Consider the following 18,250-nt stretch of genomic DNA (forward strand, 5'->3'; position numbering starts at 1 on the left):
TGGGAGCAAGGGTGGTTGTGGGGTTGTGGTATTTTTTACTCTGTGTATCTAAGAAAACTTTGCCCCCCTTTCCTATCATAGCCCAGACAGTTCTACTGACATACAGTTGATCTGTTTGATATAGGGTTTTGAGTTCTGTAATATTTAAATAAAACTTGCAAGCCCATGTGAAGTTTAACCATAAAATCAGTTCAGATCAATACCATAGCTACATACCTATTTATATTTCTTTAATATCTTCTTTATATGCCATTATAATTGATGTTGTTGGTGTAGACTTTGAGACTCTCAAATACCAGGTGGTGATGTAATGTTCTTCGGACAGGATTCATCTTGAAAGGAAATGTGTTTTAAAAGCTGCCTTTGAAAAGCAGAACAGACCAACGCACATATCTAAATTAGGGTCCCAGGTTGTTGCCCCATGCCTGACATGAATTCATAATTGACACCAGTTTCCAACAGCAGAGGTATAGCGGGCTCTGTGACAGGATACTGGAGTTAACAGCGGAGAAAAGAATGTGAGAAGGTCACAGATCAGAAAAAATCCCATCAAATACATGCTGAGAGAATCCTTGCAGTCAGCCCTCTGGACTGTCCACCCACCAGTGTGAGCAGCAGCAGGGCTGGCCCCAGTGTGGTACGCTTCCCCTCTCTCCAGAAAAGCAGCTGGATGCTGTTTCTCCTTTCTAGGAAATCAGTGTGCACTTTGGGACATGTGGAACACTTACAGTCCAGCAGAGAACGTCATACCTGCCTCATACCATCAAAACTGGGCTGACTCTATTCCTGAAGACTGCTATTTATTTTCTTTTTTCAAGCTGGGATTTCATTTTTAGTGGAAGACTCTTGTATTGCAATGGTCTCTGACCTTCTTGCACATCTCCAGTGGCCTTCATTTAGAAAAGGTTGTGTTTTTTCAAGATTTCCTTTTTTTTTGCCTTGGTAATTTTTTGCTTTCCAACCCATTAATATTGAACAGATCAAGAGTTAAAACACTTAATCCTGTGTTCTTCTCTTTTCTGTTTTTTCTAATGGATGAGTCATAGTACGGATGGCCTTTTGTTATTCTTTAGTAAATTCAAACAAGATTATTTATTCCCTCATTAGGAAAACAATAAATCAGCAAACAGAAAAATGTGAAACAATGACTTTAAAAGATATTTGCCATATTTTAAAGCTATTGGTTTGGTTTGGCTTGTTTTGAATTTAACTTAATTTTTAAAAATTTAATTTAAAAGGGATGACCAAAAAAGAGTGCTCCCAAAATCTTCTGGATTGCTATTGCTGAAGCCTGGAACCTTTTGATGGTGAGGTACCATAGGAGCCAACAGCTAAAGTACAATAAACCTGGGCACTTCTGGGACCCACATGTGCTGTCTGGAGCAATGGTGATTTGAGCAGAGCCAACAAGGAGTGATTTGCATGATGCACCTCCACTTTCTCCACTAGCCCCAAGGTCAAAAGGATATCCTGCTTTTTATGATAATTCATCCTTGCACTGTTCTTCTGAAGAATTTAACACATTTTTTGTTACATAGAGATATATCAAAATACTATTTCTTTTGTGATTGTATAAAATTAATCATACACACAAATTCAAAACCAAGTTTACTCTTTAATTAATAAATATTTTCTGCCATCCTATATTATCTTGATGTCCAACAATCACTAGCTGCAAAGCACAAAAACCTTTATGAGACACTCTCCTGACAGAAAATCTTGTAGCTGTTTCAAGTACTTCCTTAGGTGCACAGGACCGTGCTGTTTCTTTAAGAAGTGCAGATCTGGGGTTTTTTCCAGTTGCCAAGTGGAAATCTGGATTAGAGATGAGAAGAAAGGATTCCTTTCAAAATAATTTTGACACCTCGGTGAAAAGGAGGAGCATCCTCACAAAGGCGTGGAGCCAAAGTTCTGCATTAATGGATTCCATCCCTGGAGACAGAGGAAGGTGCGTGCTCAGAACGGAGAAACCCCGCCCTGGCCATGGATGTCAAATTCCCCAGCACTCAGTACACCCAGAGGTCATTAAACTGCTTTGGCTTCTGTCCCTCCTGCTGGGAAGAGAAAATGCTGTGGGTGCTGTCTCTGCTTCACCCCTATGCAGTCATAATGTTGGCTCACCCTTAAGAGCCTTCACAGCTGTGCTGTAACACAGTTAGTTCCCAACATGACTCAGATGAAGGATTTTATTTAATCTGCACAGGACTTTGGAAAAAAAAGAGAATTTTAGTTTGTGGAAACCTTGAGAATGTGCAAAGCTCAAAAAAGAGGACATGAGAACAAGAGGCTGGGTCTCAAAACTTGATTTCCCATTGTCTTAGGATAAAATTTCAGTGAAAATGGAAAGATGGGAGAAGAACGAAACCATTTCATTGCTTTGCCTGCCTTCATTCCTGTAATAGTCCGTTAGGGCATCAGTCATAGTTTGCATTGCTTCTAGCTCACAAACAGGAAAGGTTGAGAAGTATACGGCTGTGTTTTCAGGTTTTCTTTTTTTAGATGCAGTTTTTCTTATGGGTTCTTTGACCCACTGTGCTTTCTGTCACTATTTGCACTATTCATGGTGCTTTATTTGTGTGAAACTGTACACTCCTTTTCCAATTTGGAGATTCTTTACTATTATTAAAATCCACATAGAACAAAAAAAAAAAAAAACCAAAAAACCTTTCTTTTTACTGGCATAGGAGTAACTGCAGTGGCAAAATTTGAAGATTCTCAGTTCACATGAAGCTCTCAGAAATAAGGAATATTTATCAACTGATTCTACAGGCCAGAACTTCGAGAACTTTTAAAGCAACACTTATATAATTTACTTACATAAGGACTGATCATTTGGCAGGGTGGACAAGAGGTCACTTGATAAATATGTAAAAGCAAATCTCTCATTTGTCTTTCTTAGGCAGAATGTCACTAACCACAATACTCAAACAGGCACAAGGAATCCCAGATTGCATGAATATTCCAGCATCTGCTGGAGAGGTAGCCAACAGTTTTGATCTACACATCTTTTATGGTATCTACCATAGAGCACAAATGCATTCAATAACTTTTACAAGCGATTGTTTCAGGTTCCTCCATCAAAGCTGCCCCAATTTTGATGTGAGTACCTTTTCCAGTTTAGTCCAGATGCCTAGACATTGCACCCCTAGGAAGATGTATTAAACAAGAGCCACCTACTAAATAATCCAAAATTGCCTGCAAGACTCAAAAACCTGTTTATTAGGGGGGCTGTTTCTGTGCAGAGGATGTGCAAAGGAAGATTTTGAACCCAAAGTGTGCAGAGGATGTTCAAGGAATGTTGCTGTGCCACAGCCTCCTCAGGCCATGTAAGTAAAATGGTGATTGCCACTCAAAAGGAATTGACTTGTGACAGTAAGTGGCAATTTCCAGAGAGTTTTACACTAGAGTTATGAAATCAATTCTACAACCATTATTATATGAAGGTAACACTGATGAGGAGTGTTTATGTAGCTGAGCATTGGTGTGCATTGTTCCTTGAAACACAGCAAATACACTACAGCCCCCAAGTAAGGATTATTGTTTTTATGGGATGTAATCATCAAAGATATGGTTTATACTTCTATACAGAAACCCCAGGATTCATTTCTGTTCAAATTCAAGCACAACTTGATTTGTACAGAATACATTGGAGAATCAACATATGTTGATACTCCAATGCCCATGGCAAATAGTAGGTGTTAGGGATAAATTTGGGCTCATAATCTAGCTATAGAATAGCATAATATTTAAGGTGGGCAATCCAGAAAAGTCAAAATTTAAATTTTACTCAGACAAGTGTTGCAGTGTAAAAACTGAAGGCAAGCATTAGTGAAAATAAGGGAGTTACCAAGATTGTTCTTTTTTTAAAAGCTTAAATTTAAGAAATTTAGAGAAATGTTTATTATTGTCAAACAGGCTAAAAAATTTGCAGAACTCAATGTGAAAGTGTCTTTAAGTCAAAGACCTTGAATAAATTCTATTTTTTCCTCAAATGTGAACACTTACCAAGTAACAGTCATTAGGCCTCATTAAAATTAAACAATCACTGTGGCAAACACGTAGACATTGTTACAGAAAATTGACCTGCATGTGATCTTGATAACAGTTAATTCAGTTTCATTCTCTTTCTATAGCTGAGAATGGTTTTTATCCAGGGTTTGATATGTTTGTACATTTCTATTGAAGAGACACAAGCAAATCCAGGTTCTTGGAATTATTTCTTGTATTATTTTATGTTCTAAGCATAACTTCAGGACCTTGCATAAAAATGTGAAGCCTGTTGTATTATATTCTAGGATGGCTCAGCAGGAGCTGGTTATCTGTTTGTTGATTGTAGCTACTTGAATGCTATAAACCAAATAACCTAACCTGTTAAGTGATATGATCCTAGATATGAAAACCCAAACCTGCAGGAAGTAGTTCTGCCAATGCAACAGAGACAGCATGAAGTATTGGGAGATCCGGGGAAAAAAATGTGGTGTGTAATTCCTTTGGAATGTATCAAGGCATTCATACCTTATAAACATTTAAGACACAGAAGTGCTCAGGATATGTTAAAAGTGACATATGTTAAAAGTGACAAATTATTCAAGACCTCTTCACACTTGCTTCAACCTGCTCCACCTCAGGTGACCCGAGCAGAAAAGGGTGTTTCAGTTTAAGTGAAAATTTATTTCAGACAAATAGGTTTTGCAATGAGATCCAGTACCTACTATATTAAACTTCAGGCTGTTCTTATTTTGTGATGCACACAGAGCTATGGGCCCCTTTTTTGGATGATAGTTCATGGCACTCACGAATTATTGAGGGGAGGGATGGTTCCCTGGTCACTGTAATCTCAGCAACACTTGAGAACAAATGAATGAGCACTTCTGCAGGACATGACCTGGATCAGATTGATTGACTGAGAGCAGCAATTGGTTTGATCATTGTTTGAGCAGAGATGTCCACTGTGGCAGCTTTCTGCATTCACTTTGGGGTCTTTTAAGGCTATATTCCCAGCAAAACTAGATTGATAACAAAACCTGCTTAAACCATCTGATTTGGAAAACAAGTTTGTATGTTCTGATCTTATTCTCAGTGAAGTTTTGTGTGGAACAAAGAAATGACTAGGTTTAAAAGGCATTAGTAGTTTCAAGATTTCTTTTTTTTTTGTCTTCTCTACCTTCTTGTTTGAGGAGCAAACAGACAAAAAAAAATGTTCTGCATTCCTTTCAAATGTTGTAATGACAGCATCAAACTGAATTACTTGAAAAGATTTAGTTTGAGAGATTGATGCTTGTGATTTGCAATCTTGTTCTCTTCATAATTTTTTTTAATGTTTGCTTTCTCCCCAGGTAACACAAAATCACGTTGTGAGGTGGAAATGTGAGAAAAGCCCTGGAACAGAAGTGCGATTTTCAGAACTTCCTTTCATTAACTCTGATTGCACATTAGCAGAAATACCCAGGTTTGCTTCTCCACTTCTGGGATTCTTTCAGTCTGTGCAGCTACACCTCCACTTACCTTTTATCTTTGTTAGGGAGCACTAAGAACTAAAAATTCTCTTTGGGTTTTACCCATTGGTTCCTAATTAACATGAAAAAATGCTTTACCCCGGGTGCTTTGGCATGGGGCTTTTTTTCATGTGCATATATGTCACATAGAGTGCACACTAACTGCTCATATACAGTGTCAGCATGCTTTTCGTACGCACACAAAAGTTCCAGATGTGCTGTGTATCTTGTTTGGTTGACTTTAGTCTTCTGTAAAGCCAAGAGAAATATTAATCATTCATTTACTGTTAGGGGATGGGTCTTCTTCTCATGTTTCAGTAAAGGGGGTGGAAAAGAAAAGTAAGCCAATTTTTTTCCTATTTAAGGCCAAAGCTGGGGAATGCTTGTGGCTGAGTTCTGTACATGGCCCGGTGCTGGAAGGGCAGGGAACAACCGATGTTGCTATTTTGAACAGATTTTTTTCTTCCCCCCCCATTTTTATTTTTGCACAGAGAGTCTCATGTCTAATATTTAGACATGATGAGCTCTGTGCAAAAAGTAACTTTGCTCATTCTTGCCGTGTTTCAACCCTCAGTTATTTTGGCACAACAAGTCGGTGAGTAATTCAAGCTTCTTATGATTTCATGTTTTTATTTTATTTTTATTTTTACCAATAATTTTAATAGCTTGTCAGAAGTGTGTATGCACGAATCTCACCAGAACACTTTTCCTTCACTAATTCAGCAGTCAGATGTTTAATGGTGAAGCTGAAAGCTGCAGGGATTTGCAGTATGATCCCAAAGGTTTTGCTTTGCTTTGCTTTCTTTAAAGTTAGAAGGACTGTACAGTGCTGTCTGCCTTGGCTGCATTTGTTCTTGTTCTTACTTGTTTTCCTGCTACAGACACCGAGGAGATTCTAAGCTCTTTCTTTTAACTCTTGGAATAACATTGTAACTGTTAGCTCTGTGCTGCCTGAAAGCTCTTTTTCACAAGGAATAAGTCTTTGCTTCCAGCTATTTTATTTGGAGTTCTCCTTTGTACTTGTTTGTCTTACACTGGCAGCGTGGGGGTTTCTTTCAACAATTTGCATGCAGGAAAAAAGAGCCTTAAAATTCTGAATGGTTTTGTTGAAGGAGTTTTTAAGAGTGATATATGAAAATATGTCAGCTTACAGAATTTTTACTTTGGCATAGAACAGAAGGGTAAATTAATTCCCTCAGCTGCAATAGTTTGAATCAGGATCTGCAGGCTGTTTCAGCCCTTCACCAGACTGATTAGCAGTTGATGGTATGTGTAAGTCCATGTGAGTGTGTGCGTGCATGTTTACAGAGAGCAAGAACACTAAAAACCAACTGAACATGGAATTCAGAGGGGAGAGAAGTACTTTGTATACAAGAATTCAACCTAGAGTGAAGATAAGTGTGGTATGAGTATTTAAGTTAAACAGATGACATTCCACAAGTACAGCTGACCTTTTTTGGATGTGCTCAGTTCCTGCTTGCCAGATATTGTAAACCAGTCCTTCCTTAAGATAAAACACTTTTCTCTCCAGTAAGTATGAAAGATCAGCAATTTATTTATTCCTACAGAGAGGCGAGGAATAACCTTACAATTAACTCGATAAGCAGCAGCCAAAGAAACTGTAGTGCTGTAAAGGAAAGCCAAATGCCTTAAAAATCACACCCTACACTACTCTGTATGACACACATCATGAAAACAATTACTTGAGCCAGTTCATGGCAAACCCATCTGTCTCACCATACCTGGACAGGGACCTCTGCTGAGGGGTGAGTGACTCCACCAGGAGCAGCCTGTTGGCACTGGATCACTTGGAGCTCAAGAGGATCTGTGCATGAGCAAAGCAGGCAACAGCCTCTGCAGCACCAGCCCCCCTCACCTAGCACAGACACAGGCTAAGCCTAAGTGTCTATTGAAAAAACCCCCAACCAATGCATATATTCTGTAGAGAGTAAACAGAATTTACTGTGAATTGACCCTTTTCTGTTTCTGCTTTGCCATATACAAACTCTCTCTCCAATAATGAGTAAAGATTATAAAATTCAGTGATTATAAAATTGGAGCAAATGTGTGCTGTGAGTTTTCTCTGCATACAGCAGCAGACAATATATATATATTGTTCCTATTTAAAATGCAGTAAGTGTTCTTTTGTATACCTGTGTCTATCATCAGAAGGATAAGCACTTAGAGCAAATCCAAAATATAGAGAAGGAACATCAGTTTTATTTCTCTCCATAAACAAACCCCTCCTGAGCGCCAGGTCTCCTTCCCTCACTCTAGTCATATCCCTGGACATTTCTGAGGTGCAACATATATTTGACTCAATAAATGGTAAATTTTGGGTAGAAGAACAATACACAAATGAAGTGTGAATGAGTTATTCTCTTTTCCCTGCCACATTCCTGTTTCATGGTGTTGTAACATTTCCTTACTGGGCTAACTTCCATACTATTTACAGGGATGAGGTTACACAGAGAGACTGATAAATCACTAGTTATCCCTTAAAAATTGGATGCTCTCCTCACTTTAGAATGTTTCTTTCCACACATTTGAATATGCTTTTCTCACAGAAAATAATAATTGAAGGAGTTGATTATTCATATCACTAATTCATGTGCAGGGCAGGGAATGGACAGGGAAACCAAATTTTCCACAACTGAAAAGAGAATTTCCAGACATGCTGAAATGCTCTCTCTTGTCAAGAAAAACATTTATATGGTTAGTATCAAATGTAAGTGAATATAAAATTTTCCTTAGGAAAGCCTTCCAGGACACAAGACTTGGCAAGATATTAAGGAAACTGCTCGGTATACACTGAGTTTAGGGTAGTCACATGTACCCCTGGGCTATTCATTTCTTTGTCTTGCTGTAATAGCTTGGAATGGGGATTTGAGTACAGCCTCAGGCTAAACTTCTTCTAGAGCTTGGGATCAAGGTACTGTGCAGCAAGGAATACTCTGTGAACTCAAAAACTGTGTCCTTGTAACCCACCAGGATGTTTTTAGCCTGGAGGAGAAATCACTTTGACACAATCCAGGTTTTCTGATGTGTGTCAGGGCTTTCCAGCCCTGCCCATGCCCCCTGATGGCTGACAGGACATGAAGCCAGGACTTCAGGACATGACAGATGATTCAGAGTCCAGCAATGTACATTGGGTTCCACCCTTTGAAGGCACCTTTGCATCCTGCATATTAAACTACTCAAAAGTGTAAGGTATTAGAATGCTTCTTTAGGAAAGAAATCCATTCTCCACCCTAGATGTGCAAGCATTTGCTAAGCCTTGCAGCCTGCACTCATCCCATTTGTCTTGAGTTTGTAGAGGCAATCATGACAGTTACTAACAGAAGACAGAATAAGTTTTAGCTAGCCAGACTGGAGGTATTTGGCTGTTTCCACTGCCTACAAAGGAAGCACATCCACAGTGCCCTCACATCAGTGCCAAAAGGGAAGTCAGATGGATTTGGGCCTGTCTCAGCTGCATCTGTGATGCTTAAAGGACACCTCAGTGAGGCAGAGCTGGACACTTCTCGTAGGTACACCCCAGTCCTTGAGGAACTTTGCTGAGGTCATTAGGAAAACTCTACTGCTCTGAAAGCAGTGTGGCAGCAATGCCAGAAACCCTTCAGTACTAGTCCAAGTAATTTTTTGCTCTAAGGTAATTTAGTGTTTTCCTTGTAATGCAAGTATTATCTTGGATGTTTGGTCAGGAAACTCATTTCTGAGGTAATGGCTGAATGCTAAAATCTCTCTGACAAGACTTATTGACCTTTCATACTACTTTCAGTTGCAAATTGCAGTTTTAAAATGATATATAACCATTACATGTAGGTTTCAGGAGGCAGCGTGCAAATTACTTTTCATGCTGAGTACCCATTTCTGATCTCAGAGAAAAAAATTATATTTTAAGAAAACTTGTAAACAGCTGATTTGGCCATTTTGCTTTCTTTTCTTATTAACTGGGAAGGATTGGGTAGCATGTGAAGTGGATGGGTACTGTACAGATGTAGTTTATTTGTGAGACTGCCAGACTGTCATGTTTAGCAGTTAGTTGTATGGAACACTGCACACATGTGCTCTTTGTTGATAAATTTCCAGTTTAACGGTAATGCTAACAACAGAACTATCTCTCCTCAAAGGTTTTGGTAACTCAGAAAGGTTTCCCTCCAGAATTTTGACAGTAAAACCAGATGATGCACATTTGTGTGCCAAGAGATAATTAACCATCGTAAGTAACCTGGACTATGCAAAGTAATGAAATATCTGGGGTCTGCTCCTCTTCTTCCATTTTTCCTAGCTATTTTTTTACCAAGCGCACAGCAGACAAGGTTATGCTTAGGAAAATTGAAACATTGCTTTCTGGTCTGGAAAAATCATGCTAAATGAAAGCCTGGGGAATCCACCCCCTCCAGACATTATATATATGTTCTTGGAAATAGGACAAATTTCATAAACACATTTTATATCACACACCCCTGGAACACATTAGCCTTAGGAAAATGAGACTATTATATAACCCTTTCATTATTTTCCAGATTTGTTTTTGACTTGAGACCAAATCACCAAATCTACACAGACTGATTTTTCTGAAAGAGGAGGTGGAGTTGGAAACATCCACTGCTTTATTACAGGGGGAAGAGGCAGAGGTAGAAGGGTGTTGTTGCTGGCACAAACCTCACTGTTGATGCCTGGGTCAGAGTCATTACATTTGCTCTCCTCTTAGTGCTGCAGATTACAAGCAGATCCTGTTTCCTCTTCCAGCTTCTGCCAAAGTGTTGAGGTTTGAAATAAGCAGCCAGGTGTCACTTGCAAACTCTGCTGATGCCAGCCTTACACAACAGCTGGGGGAGAGTTGTAATTAATGCTGCTCAAAAAAAAAAAAAAGGGAAATTACCATCACTTTTTTGTTCCACAGGCTAGCTGAGAAACCAGACTGACACTGTTCCATTATCCATTGTCCCAGTTATGTGCTAGTGTTGTTCACACCTTGTTTTAATCAGAAATCTGCAGAAAATGGGACATACCTGCCCTCCTAATTGGCACAGCATACTGAGGGTTGGAGATGGAAGCGATGCAGAGCACCATTTAGCTTTTGGGGTTAAAAGCAACCTCTTCAGAGTTGAAAGGTTCAGCCTACCAGGAAGGGCAAACCATAACAAAGTGCACTTTCCCAGGCTAGCAGGCACCTGGAGCACTGTATCACTCTTGATGTTTCTGTGGTAGGTTCCTAGTCTGCTGAAGAGCACAAGCCACAGCTGCTGTAAGAGTTGCAAGATTTAATTTGTTGGTTTGGAGTAATAACTTGTCAAAGCTCACAATATTAGATATTAGTGCAATGGTCATGCCATTAATGTTCCAGATTATGCTGTCCTTTAGTCATGCTTGTTTTAGAAACTAGGCAAAAGATCTCAGTTAAGGAAAGGAAAATTGTTGGCAATGGCAAAGATATGTTGTTAACAAACAGGGGTTTTTATGGTCTTAAAGTAACTGGATTAGGGTCCTACACCATTGCAGTTTGATATGATGGACACAGTTCAATTTATTATTGGTGGCACCCAAAAAAATAAAACAGACTTGAGAAAGGTATAATAAAATCTGTTCTGATTCAACATTGTTACTGTTAGCCCATTCTCCATATTGTAGCCTGGTAAATTGTAGATTACATGACTTTAACATGGTTTAGAGTTCAGTATCTACCACCAATTGTCTATAATTTTGAGACATTCTGATTTTGGTTTTTGGCAGATGATAAATAGCCTTCAACCTTAAATGGAACAAAAATTTCAGTGTCATCATTTACCTGCTGCAATACTTTGCCAGCCTATCCCTGCTTCTACATATGCATGGTGATACACCTTGTACAGAAGGAGGACTGGGCACAGATGTGATTCCTGCTCCAGGATGGGTGCACAAAGGGTTATTTTACCTCTGTAACTGCAGGTCAGGCTGTTGAGGGCAGCATGGCTGGGTGCAGAGCATGCTGCAGCCCTGGCTCTCAGTGTGCTGCCCACCTGCATCCCAGGGGATGCTGTGGATTCCTCCTGGAGGGCTGGCTCTCTGGGGCCATGCTTGTCACAGCAGTGGTGTCCCTGTGGCAGAGATGCTGTGTGGTGGCTCACTGCTGGTGGCTTCCCACAACCTTGGTGACTGCTGCAGGACAGCTGCTTCTCTAGGGATTTTCTTCCACTCAGTCTTTTGATGCACAGGGTTCATGAAGCTTTCCATTCTGTCCTCTCTGTGGCTTCCCTGACAAGAGACATTTTGTCACTGGAAAAGTCTGTAAGGAATTCCCACAGAATTTCCTGATTTTTCTCCATTCAACACAGTCAGACTTTGTTTCAGGGAAATAAGATTTATATGTGGTGGCCATGCTATTAATATTTCTCACATGGCTTTGAGACTGTACTTAAAAAAAAAAAGATTAAATATTAACCCTTGCATTGCTTCTGACTATGGTTAATCAAGAGAGAATCTCCAAGTAAAAAATTATGAATTACTGGAATCAGAAAGTATGAGAGACAGGAGGAGGTCTGCTAACCCAATCTTAGATGCTGGAAGTGTGCTAGGAGGAGTGAGATCCATCATTGGCTGTAGAGCAGCTCATCTTTCACATATAGGTATAGTACATTGTATTTTTCATTTATAATTTTAAGCAGTCATTATTTTTTCTCATCTTCTCTTTTATAGGAAAGGTTCTTTGAATTTTGATTAGAGGAAACTTAACCTACTTCCAGCCACTGCTTCTCTTTATTTATTTTCACTTCAGAGCCAATCTTGTCTCTGAGTTTGCAAAGTGGAAGCCTCTGCCTGTTTCATGTCAACATGACAATGGAAAACATGATATAACCCCCTCCAACAACAACCGCTTGTTGGCTTTAGTTTGGATAAACTTCAGCTCTGGGACTTCTGGCTTTGTTTAGTTTAGCAGAGGAGATTCCTTTCAGATTAGCTCAGAGACTACTTCCATTTCCCCCCATTTATGTCAAACCCTTCATTTAAACATGAACTATCAGAATGAGAATGCAAATGGTACCTCCTTTAACAATGTCTGCACATTTTTGTCTTGCTTTAATTCACACAAGTACTCCATGAAGAGATGTCTGCCAGGGAGGAGAAAGCATGCACAGGACTTTGAACAGGAAGAATGTGAGGGTAATGAAAATATATGTATTTCAAGGCTGAATGTGGCTTTTTTGTTTTGAGAGACTAGGCCTTCTCCTACAGCTAAAAGGGCACCCAAATGACTGTCAAGAAATGAAGGATGTGACTTTTAGATTTAAGACTTTAGCAGAGTTTAGTCTTCAGCAAAATGCAAAGTTATCCACAGCCACTGGAGACATATCCCTTTCTGGTGCTGGATTTCTCTTTCAAGTCACTGTGCATCCCACCCTGGAGGGATGAGAGCAGTCACCTCTGCTCTCCCATCAGGTGAAACCTTTCCTCCTGAGTGCAAACCCTTCTTGGGCTATTTGGGCAGCTTCAGGCACCCCTTTTTTCCCAAGTCCAGCGCTGCAAAGGGCAGCAGAATCATAGGAACAACCCAGGCACGTTTTGCAGCAGGAGATATGAAAGGATGATCTCTGTCTGGAAAATACTTCCCACAGCAATTCAGCTCTGGCAGTTCTTGGAAAACTCCTGGACATAATCAGTTCCCACTGAAGCTCCTCGCAGTTCACGCCCAGTGACCAGTGGGTGCATTAGAAGGCTGTCTGTAGCAAACATCTTTTTTTCTCTCTTCTTTCCCTTTGTGCTGCTTCTTCTCTTCTCCTTCTTTCCATTTTCTTTTAGGAAAATAAGCAAGAACAAAATTGCATCTTTTTTTTTTCAAAGAGATGAGGCAGAAACAATTGCTCATCTGAACAGAGCTAATGGGAAATATGGGAAGCATCGCTCATTGTTCCTTTGATGTTCACTGTAATTGCCATGCTGAGCATCAAAGGAGAGTAAACTACATCCCCCATGCTTTCCTTCAGCTATAAGCAGCAAAAATAGGATTCATATTTTCTTGGAAAACACTTTTATGTTCATGAGAGCCTCTTTAAAAAAAAAAAACCTACAGCTTCTCTGGTTTTGGCTTTTAATCTACTGTATGGTGTTTGCTTGTTTCCCTGCAGAGCAGTAGTCATTCTGTGCCAGCTGTTTAAGAGAGGAATGTCCTAGTGAAAGCAAACAATGGGCTGTGTAGTGGGAATTGCAAATCTTTGAAAAGAGTAATTGAAATCTGCTCAGACATTTTGAAGATTCTTTGCACAATATTCTAAGGCTGTTGGTGGCTTAGCTGTTGGCAGGGTGGTCCTCTTTGTAGCTCCCTCTTTTTTGTATGAACAGAATAGCATTAATATGGAGGGGTGGGGGGAAGAAAGAAGAGAGGTTTTCTAGTCCAACTGATTATTTCTGAGCAGCCGAAGAGAGAAAGATTGCTGTAAATGTCTTTCAGTGAAGAATCAAAAAAAGTGAATTGTGCAGAGCCTTTTCATTTATCAGGTGTGCTCTGGCTCTTCCACTCATACCTTTTAAGGACTGCAACAGATAAACTGTGCTGGATCAGGTTGTGTCTGCTGCAGATGTTCCAGCCCTCCTGGGCTATGTGGTGCTGTTTATTCTCACTCTGTGCCAGCTGGGGTTGTTGCTGCACAGAGCAGGGAGAGCTAAATGTGTGCCAGGCCTCAGGCAGCCACTTCAGTAGCAAGGCTGCTGACCTCTGATATTAATAAAAAGCCAGATCTCTGCTTGCAGGCTCTTCGCTGCACCAAAAGTGTGAATTTTCACCTCACAAGGGAATTAGTTAGGAAGATCTGTAGGTCTTTGTGCTTGAAAAATGGCCAGACATAGAACTTGATATTTAAAAGTGTCTCCAAAATTAAATTGTCTTTAGTACCCTGAGAAAACCCTCACAATACTTACTTTAGTAGCCCTAGGAGGTTGACAATGAGAGCGTTGTATCCAGGGTACAAATAGCCATTTAATATCCTCTATGAGGCAGATTAAGAAGAATTTCAAATACTGCAATCCATATCCAACAAACTGTCCAAAATGGATGTGGGGTGAATTAGTACAAACTGGAATAAGGAGTGAATGAATACAAACTGTTTTGCAGATAAATCTAGGTTAATGATGCTCTATGCATTTAGAACCCCACCACAACCTTCTGAATTACAAATACCCTTAATTTATTGGCAGCCAAAGATATGATTCTTTTCTTTAGACAGTATGCCAGAGCACTTTAATCCTTCACTGGAATATGAAATGCAAGAACCAAATCCTTCATTTACTTCCAACTTCTGAAATTACAGGGAAACCAATAAAATCGTGCAGGGACTTAGGCCAGCGTAGAATTTGCCCCCCTGCTGCTTTACTCATCTCAGATGTAAATCCATTATGGCTGTGGAGTTATATTGGGGTGACTTTGTCCAAGGTATCTGAAAATATAAATGATATTACCACATGTATTATACTGCCATTGTAACATTTCCCATCTGCTTCAGCCTCAGGAGAGAAGCATTGAATCAGGCTGATCTCTTCCAAGGCAAACCACAGAAACAGCATTGCATAAATCTGTTCACTCTCTCACAGAGCTGAGGGGAAAGAGAGGATCATGTCCCACTTGAAATTTTAATTACCTGCCAAAAATTGTTTTAATTACAAATTTAGACAATGCAAAACAAAAGTCATACATTTTTCCCCACACAGTGTTTAGGTTTTATCATGCTGGAAGCTTAAAGCATCATTAATTAAGGAGTTATAGTTCGGTGTTTTAAATGAGTTTCTATGTGGACCAAACTTCAACAATTATCAATTTGCATTCGTTCCCTTTTTCTTATCAGATCAAAAGCTGAACCTCTCTCTCATGAGGTTTTGGATCTATCAGAGTGGTTGTAGAGTCTGGGAAGCCTGTGCACAATGACTTTTCCAGTTTTTTCTTTGTTCTTCCCAGGACAGACCTATTCAAGAAATGTGTCAAAGAACCCTCCAATGTTATAAACTCTGCCTGGTCCTAGCTAAAATCAGGAATGCAGAACTATGTCTTTGAGCTACACCTTGGGGCTGACTTTTTTTTTTTTTAAGTTTGGCAAAATCTTGTGCTGTATTTTAATAATTTTTTCCCATTAATTGATCCTAGTAATGTTGAGCTTGAACTATTACTTTTCTTTCGAAATATGTTAGGCCAGCTTCTTATGGAATACAATTGGAAAGTGGTCAAGTGTTCAAAACTAACATAACCTTTACACTTGGATTCTGACTCTAGAAGTCTTCATTGACTGCCTAAGGAATGAGCAGAATACATGTTTAAAGAAACTAATAAATCCATTAAATCATCAGAAATCATATTGGACCTTGAATTTATGTCCATTTTTGCTTAGTTGAAGACAAGTCTTTATGGAAGAATTTGGTATCATTCACTCAAATGATAAGTACCTTAAAATCATATTTCTGCAGAGTAGTATTAGAATTTATGCTAGCACTGCAACTAAATAGCCACAAAAGAAGTTCTTGCAGCCTATTCCTTATTTTTAGCATGACACCACATGGCACAAAAAGTGATGTGCCAAAAAATATTGTAATGTAAGAACAGAGGGGATGGAAAAATCTCATAGGCATTTTACCAGTAACTGAAGAGTAGCTGAAGTATGATGCAATGATCCCTCTAAAAGACTTTGTCTGAATTATGATGAAATGTCTCCTTACTTTGTGTCCTCCTCTAATGCTAATGTTACCCTTAGTAAAAGATTTGATCTTTTAGGCACTGAAGAGCTTCAGTTAATACCAGAATGATTAGAAGCTAACAATTTTTAGGTCTGATTCAAAGCCCAGTAAAATCAAGTGAGGTTCTGATCAGGCAGTGGTTACCCTTAATCAGGGAGGAATTATCTGAATTCTGCAGCTTTGTTGGAAGAAAAGAGGTTGATCTCTACTGAAAAGACAGAAGCATAAATATAATTGAGTCCCATAGTCAGCCTGTTGAGAGGGGACACTTGAGAGGAAATCCCAGAGTAACATCTCAACACAGATGGTCATCCAGGAATATCTTCCTCCCTTGCACAAAGCAATTTGACCCATGATGTTGTCAAGGAATAGCTAAAAAAAAAAAAAAAAAAGGTATAACTGTCTCTTGAATGCAGCAGAAGTTTGTCCTCAAAATTACTTTTATGAGTTCAGGACCAGACAGTCAACATTTCTCTGGGCAGCCCCAAGAAAAGAAGCAAGGTGATAGAGCAGTCTGCTTGATCCTGCCCCTTGTATGACTCAGCTTGAAATGACAGCTCTGCCAAAAAACAACCCTCTCCAACTAAACCAGCAGAGAAACCACCCTGCACTTTGTTTGCTAATTACCAGTTTTGAAACAAGCCAGTTCTTTTGCCATGGTTTGTCGTGCCAGACGCCAGCTGAAGCAGGGAGGCTGTTGTGTAACAACATCTCTGCTGGGATAGCTCTGGTCACGATTTCCTTGCAGCACTGCTGTGGCAGGGTGAGCTTTGGAAGTTGTATGAAGAGCATCATTCCAGGGTGTCAGCATGTGAGCCCAAGTAGAGCAATTTGTGAAACCTAAACCTCTGAAGATAAAACAGAAAAATTAGAGTTTTTAAATCACATTTTGAAATATTAGAAAAAACCCAATAAGCTACAGGGGAAATAGAGGCATTTTGTATTTTACTTGGTAACAAACATGCTTAGGATATATTCTAATCCTGATATTTCTTAGTTTCTAAAGGCTGCAGAAAGGTTGTGGCATTTGTAGCATATAAAAACAAATGAAGGGAACAAGGAATGAGCCGTTTAAAATGCAAGCACTTGTTTGTACCGGTGCAGGCCTGCTTTTTTCTTATTTATTTTGTAATCTGACATACACACTGGGTGGGTCTCGAAGCAAGGACAGTTTGGCTGTGTGACACAAGGATCCTTCACCTGAGGGATCCAGACTCTTCTGTACATTGCCAGTGAAACAGCACATGACTCCATGCTGCAACACCTCTGACAGACAAGTACAGTATTCCGAATGCTTAACCAGCATTCTTTTAAGCAGCTTTCTCTTTCTTACTCTGCATCTGAGAAAAGGGAAAAACTGGGACGAGCGCAGCAGCAGAACTGTTCCAATGCCAGCTTTCTTGGCAGACAAGAATCCCTAGAAGTAAGAAAGCTTCAGTTTCATTCTGAAAGCATGGGATGTAGCTGTCCTTTTTGGTGTGAAACTTGGGAAGTCTGTGAACTATTCATTCGTGCTCCTTTTCCATCCCACCTGACAGCAGCTCTTCCTTCTACAGCTCCCAGAGCATCAATGGATTTTTATGGTTGACCCACTTTGGGTCAACGTTTTGATGTTTAGGTCTGCATTTAGGGGTTTAATAAATGGAGGCTTCATTACCTTCAATCACATGTGAACAAGCCTTACAAAATATTCCATCATTACTATTAAACCTGAAAAGATCCTAATATGTATGGATACCTAAATTGGCCCTTATGTCCTCATGCATCATGTGAAATGGATTCAATTAATTAGCTGATTAAGACAATTCCAGCTGAGAGAATGTTTGAAGGCTTTGCAGTTAAAAAAAAAAAACAACAAACCCAACTGATTAAACGATTTCTTTTCCTTTTTTTCCACATCTTTTCCTGACTGCTGTGACCCAGACAGGGTTTGAGCCCTTTCGAGTACTCAGCACTGACCGGACATGCCAACAGACCAGGCCATCCCTGCTGCTGCAGCCAATTCATTCATTATGAGCCTGCCTGTTTCCATTACTAATGATGGGATGGAACGAGTG

General features: G+C 39.7%; 1 protein-coding gene across 1 annotated transcript in view; it reads left to right on the forward strand.

Moving 5' to 3' along the window:
* Nucleotides 1–5,899: 5,899 nt before the first annotated feature.
* COL3A1 (collagen type III alpha 1 chain) overlaps nt 5,900–18,250 on the forward strand; it is a 49,097-nt gene continuing 36,746 nt past the window's right edge. Inside the window, exon 1 of the mRNA XM_077181148.1 lies at nt 5,900–6,090. Coding sequence (XP_077037263.1) covers nt 6,012–6,090 — 79 coding nt within the window. The 5' untranslated portion in view covers nt 5,900–6,011. The remainder of the gene's footprint in view (nt 6,091–18,250) is intronic.

Source organism: Agelaius phoeniceus, chromosome 7 (assembly GCF_051311805.1).
Source record: "Agelaius phoeniceus isolate bAgePho1 chromosome 7, bAgePho1.hap1, whole genome shotgun sequence".
Lineage (NCBI taxonomy): Eukaryota > Metazoa > Chordata > Aves > Passeriformes > Icteridae > Agelaius > Agelaius phoeniceus.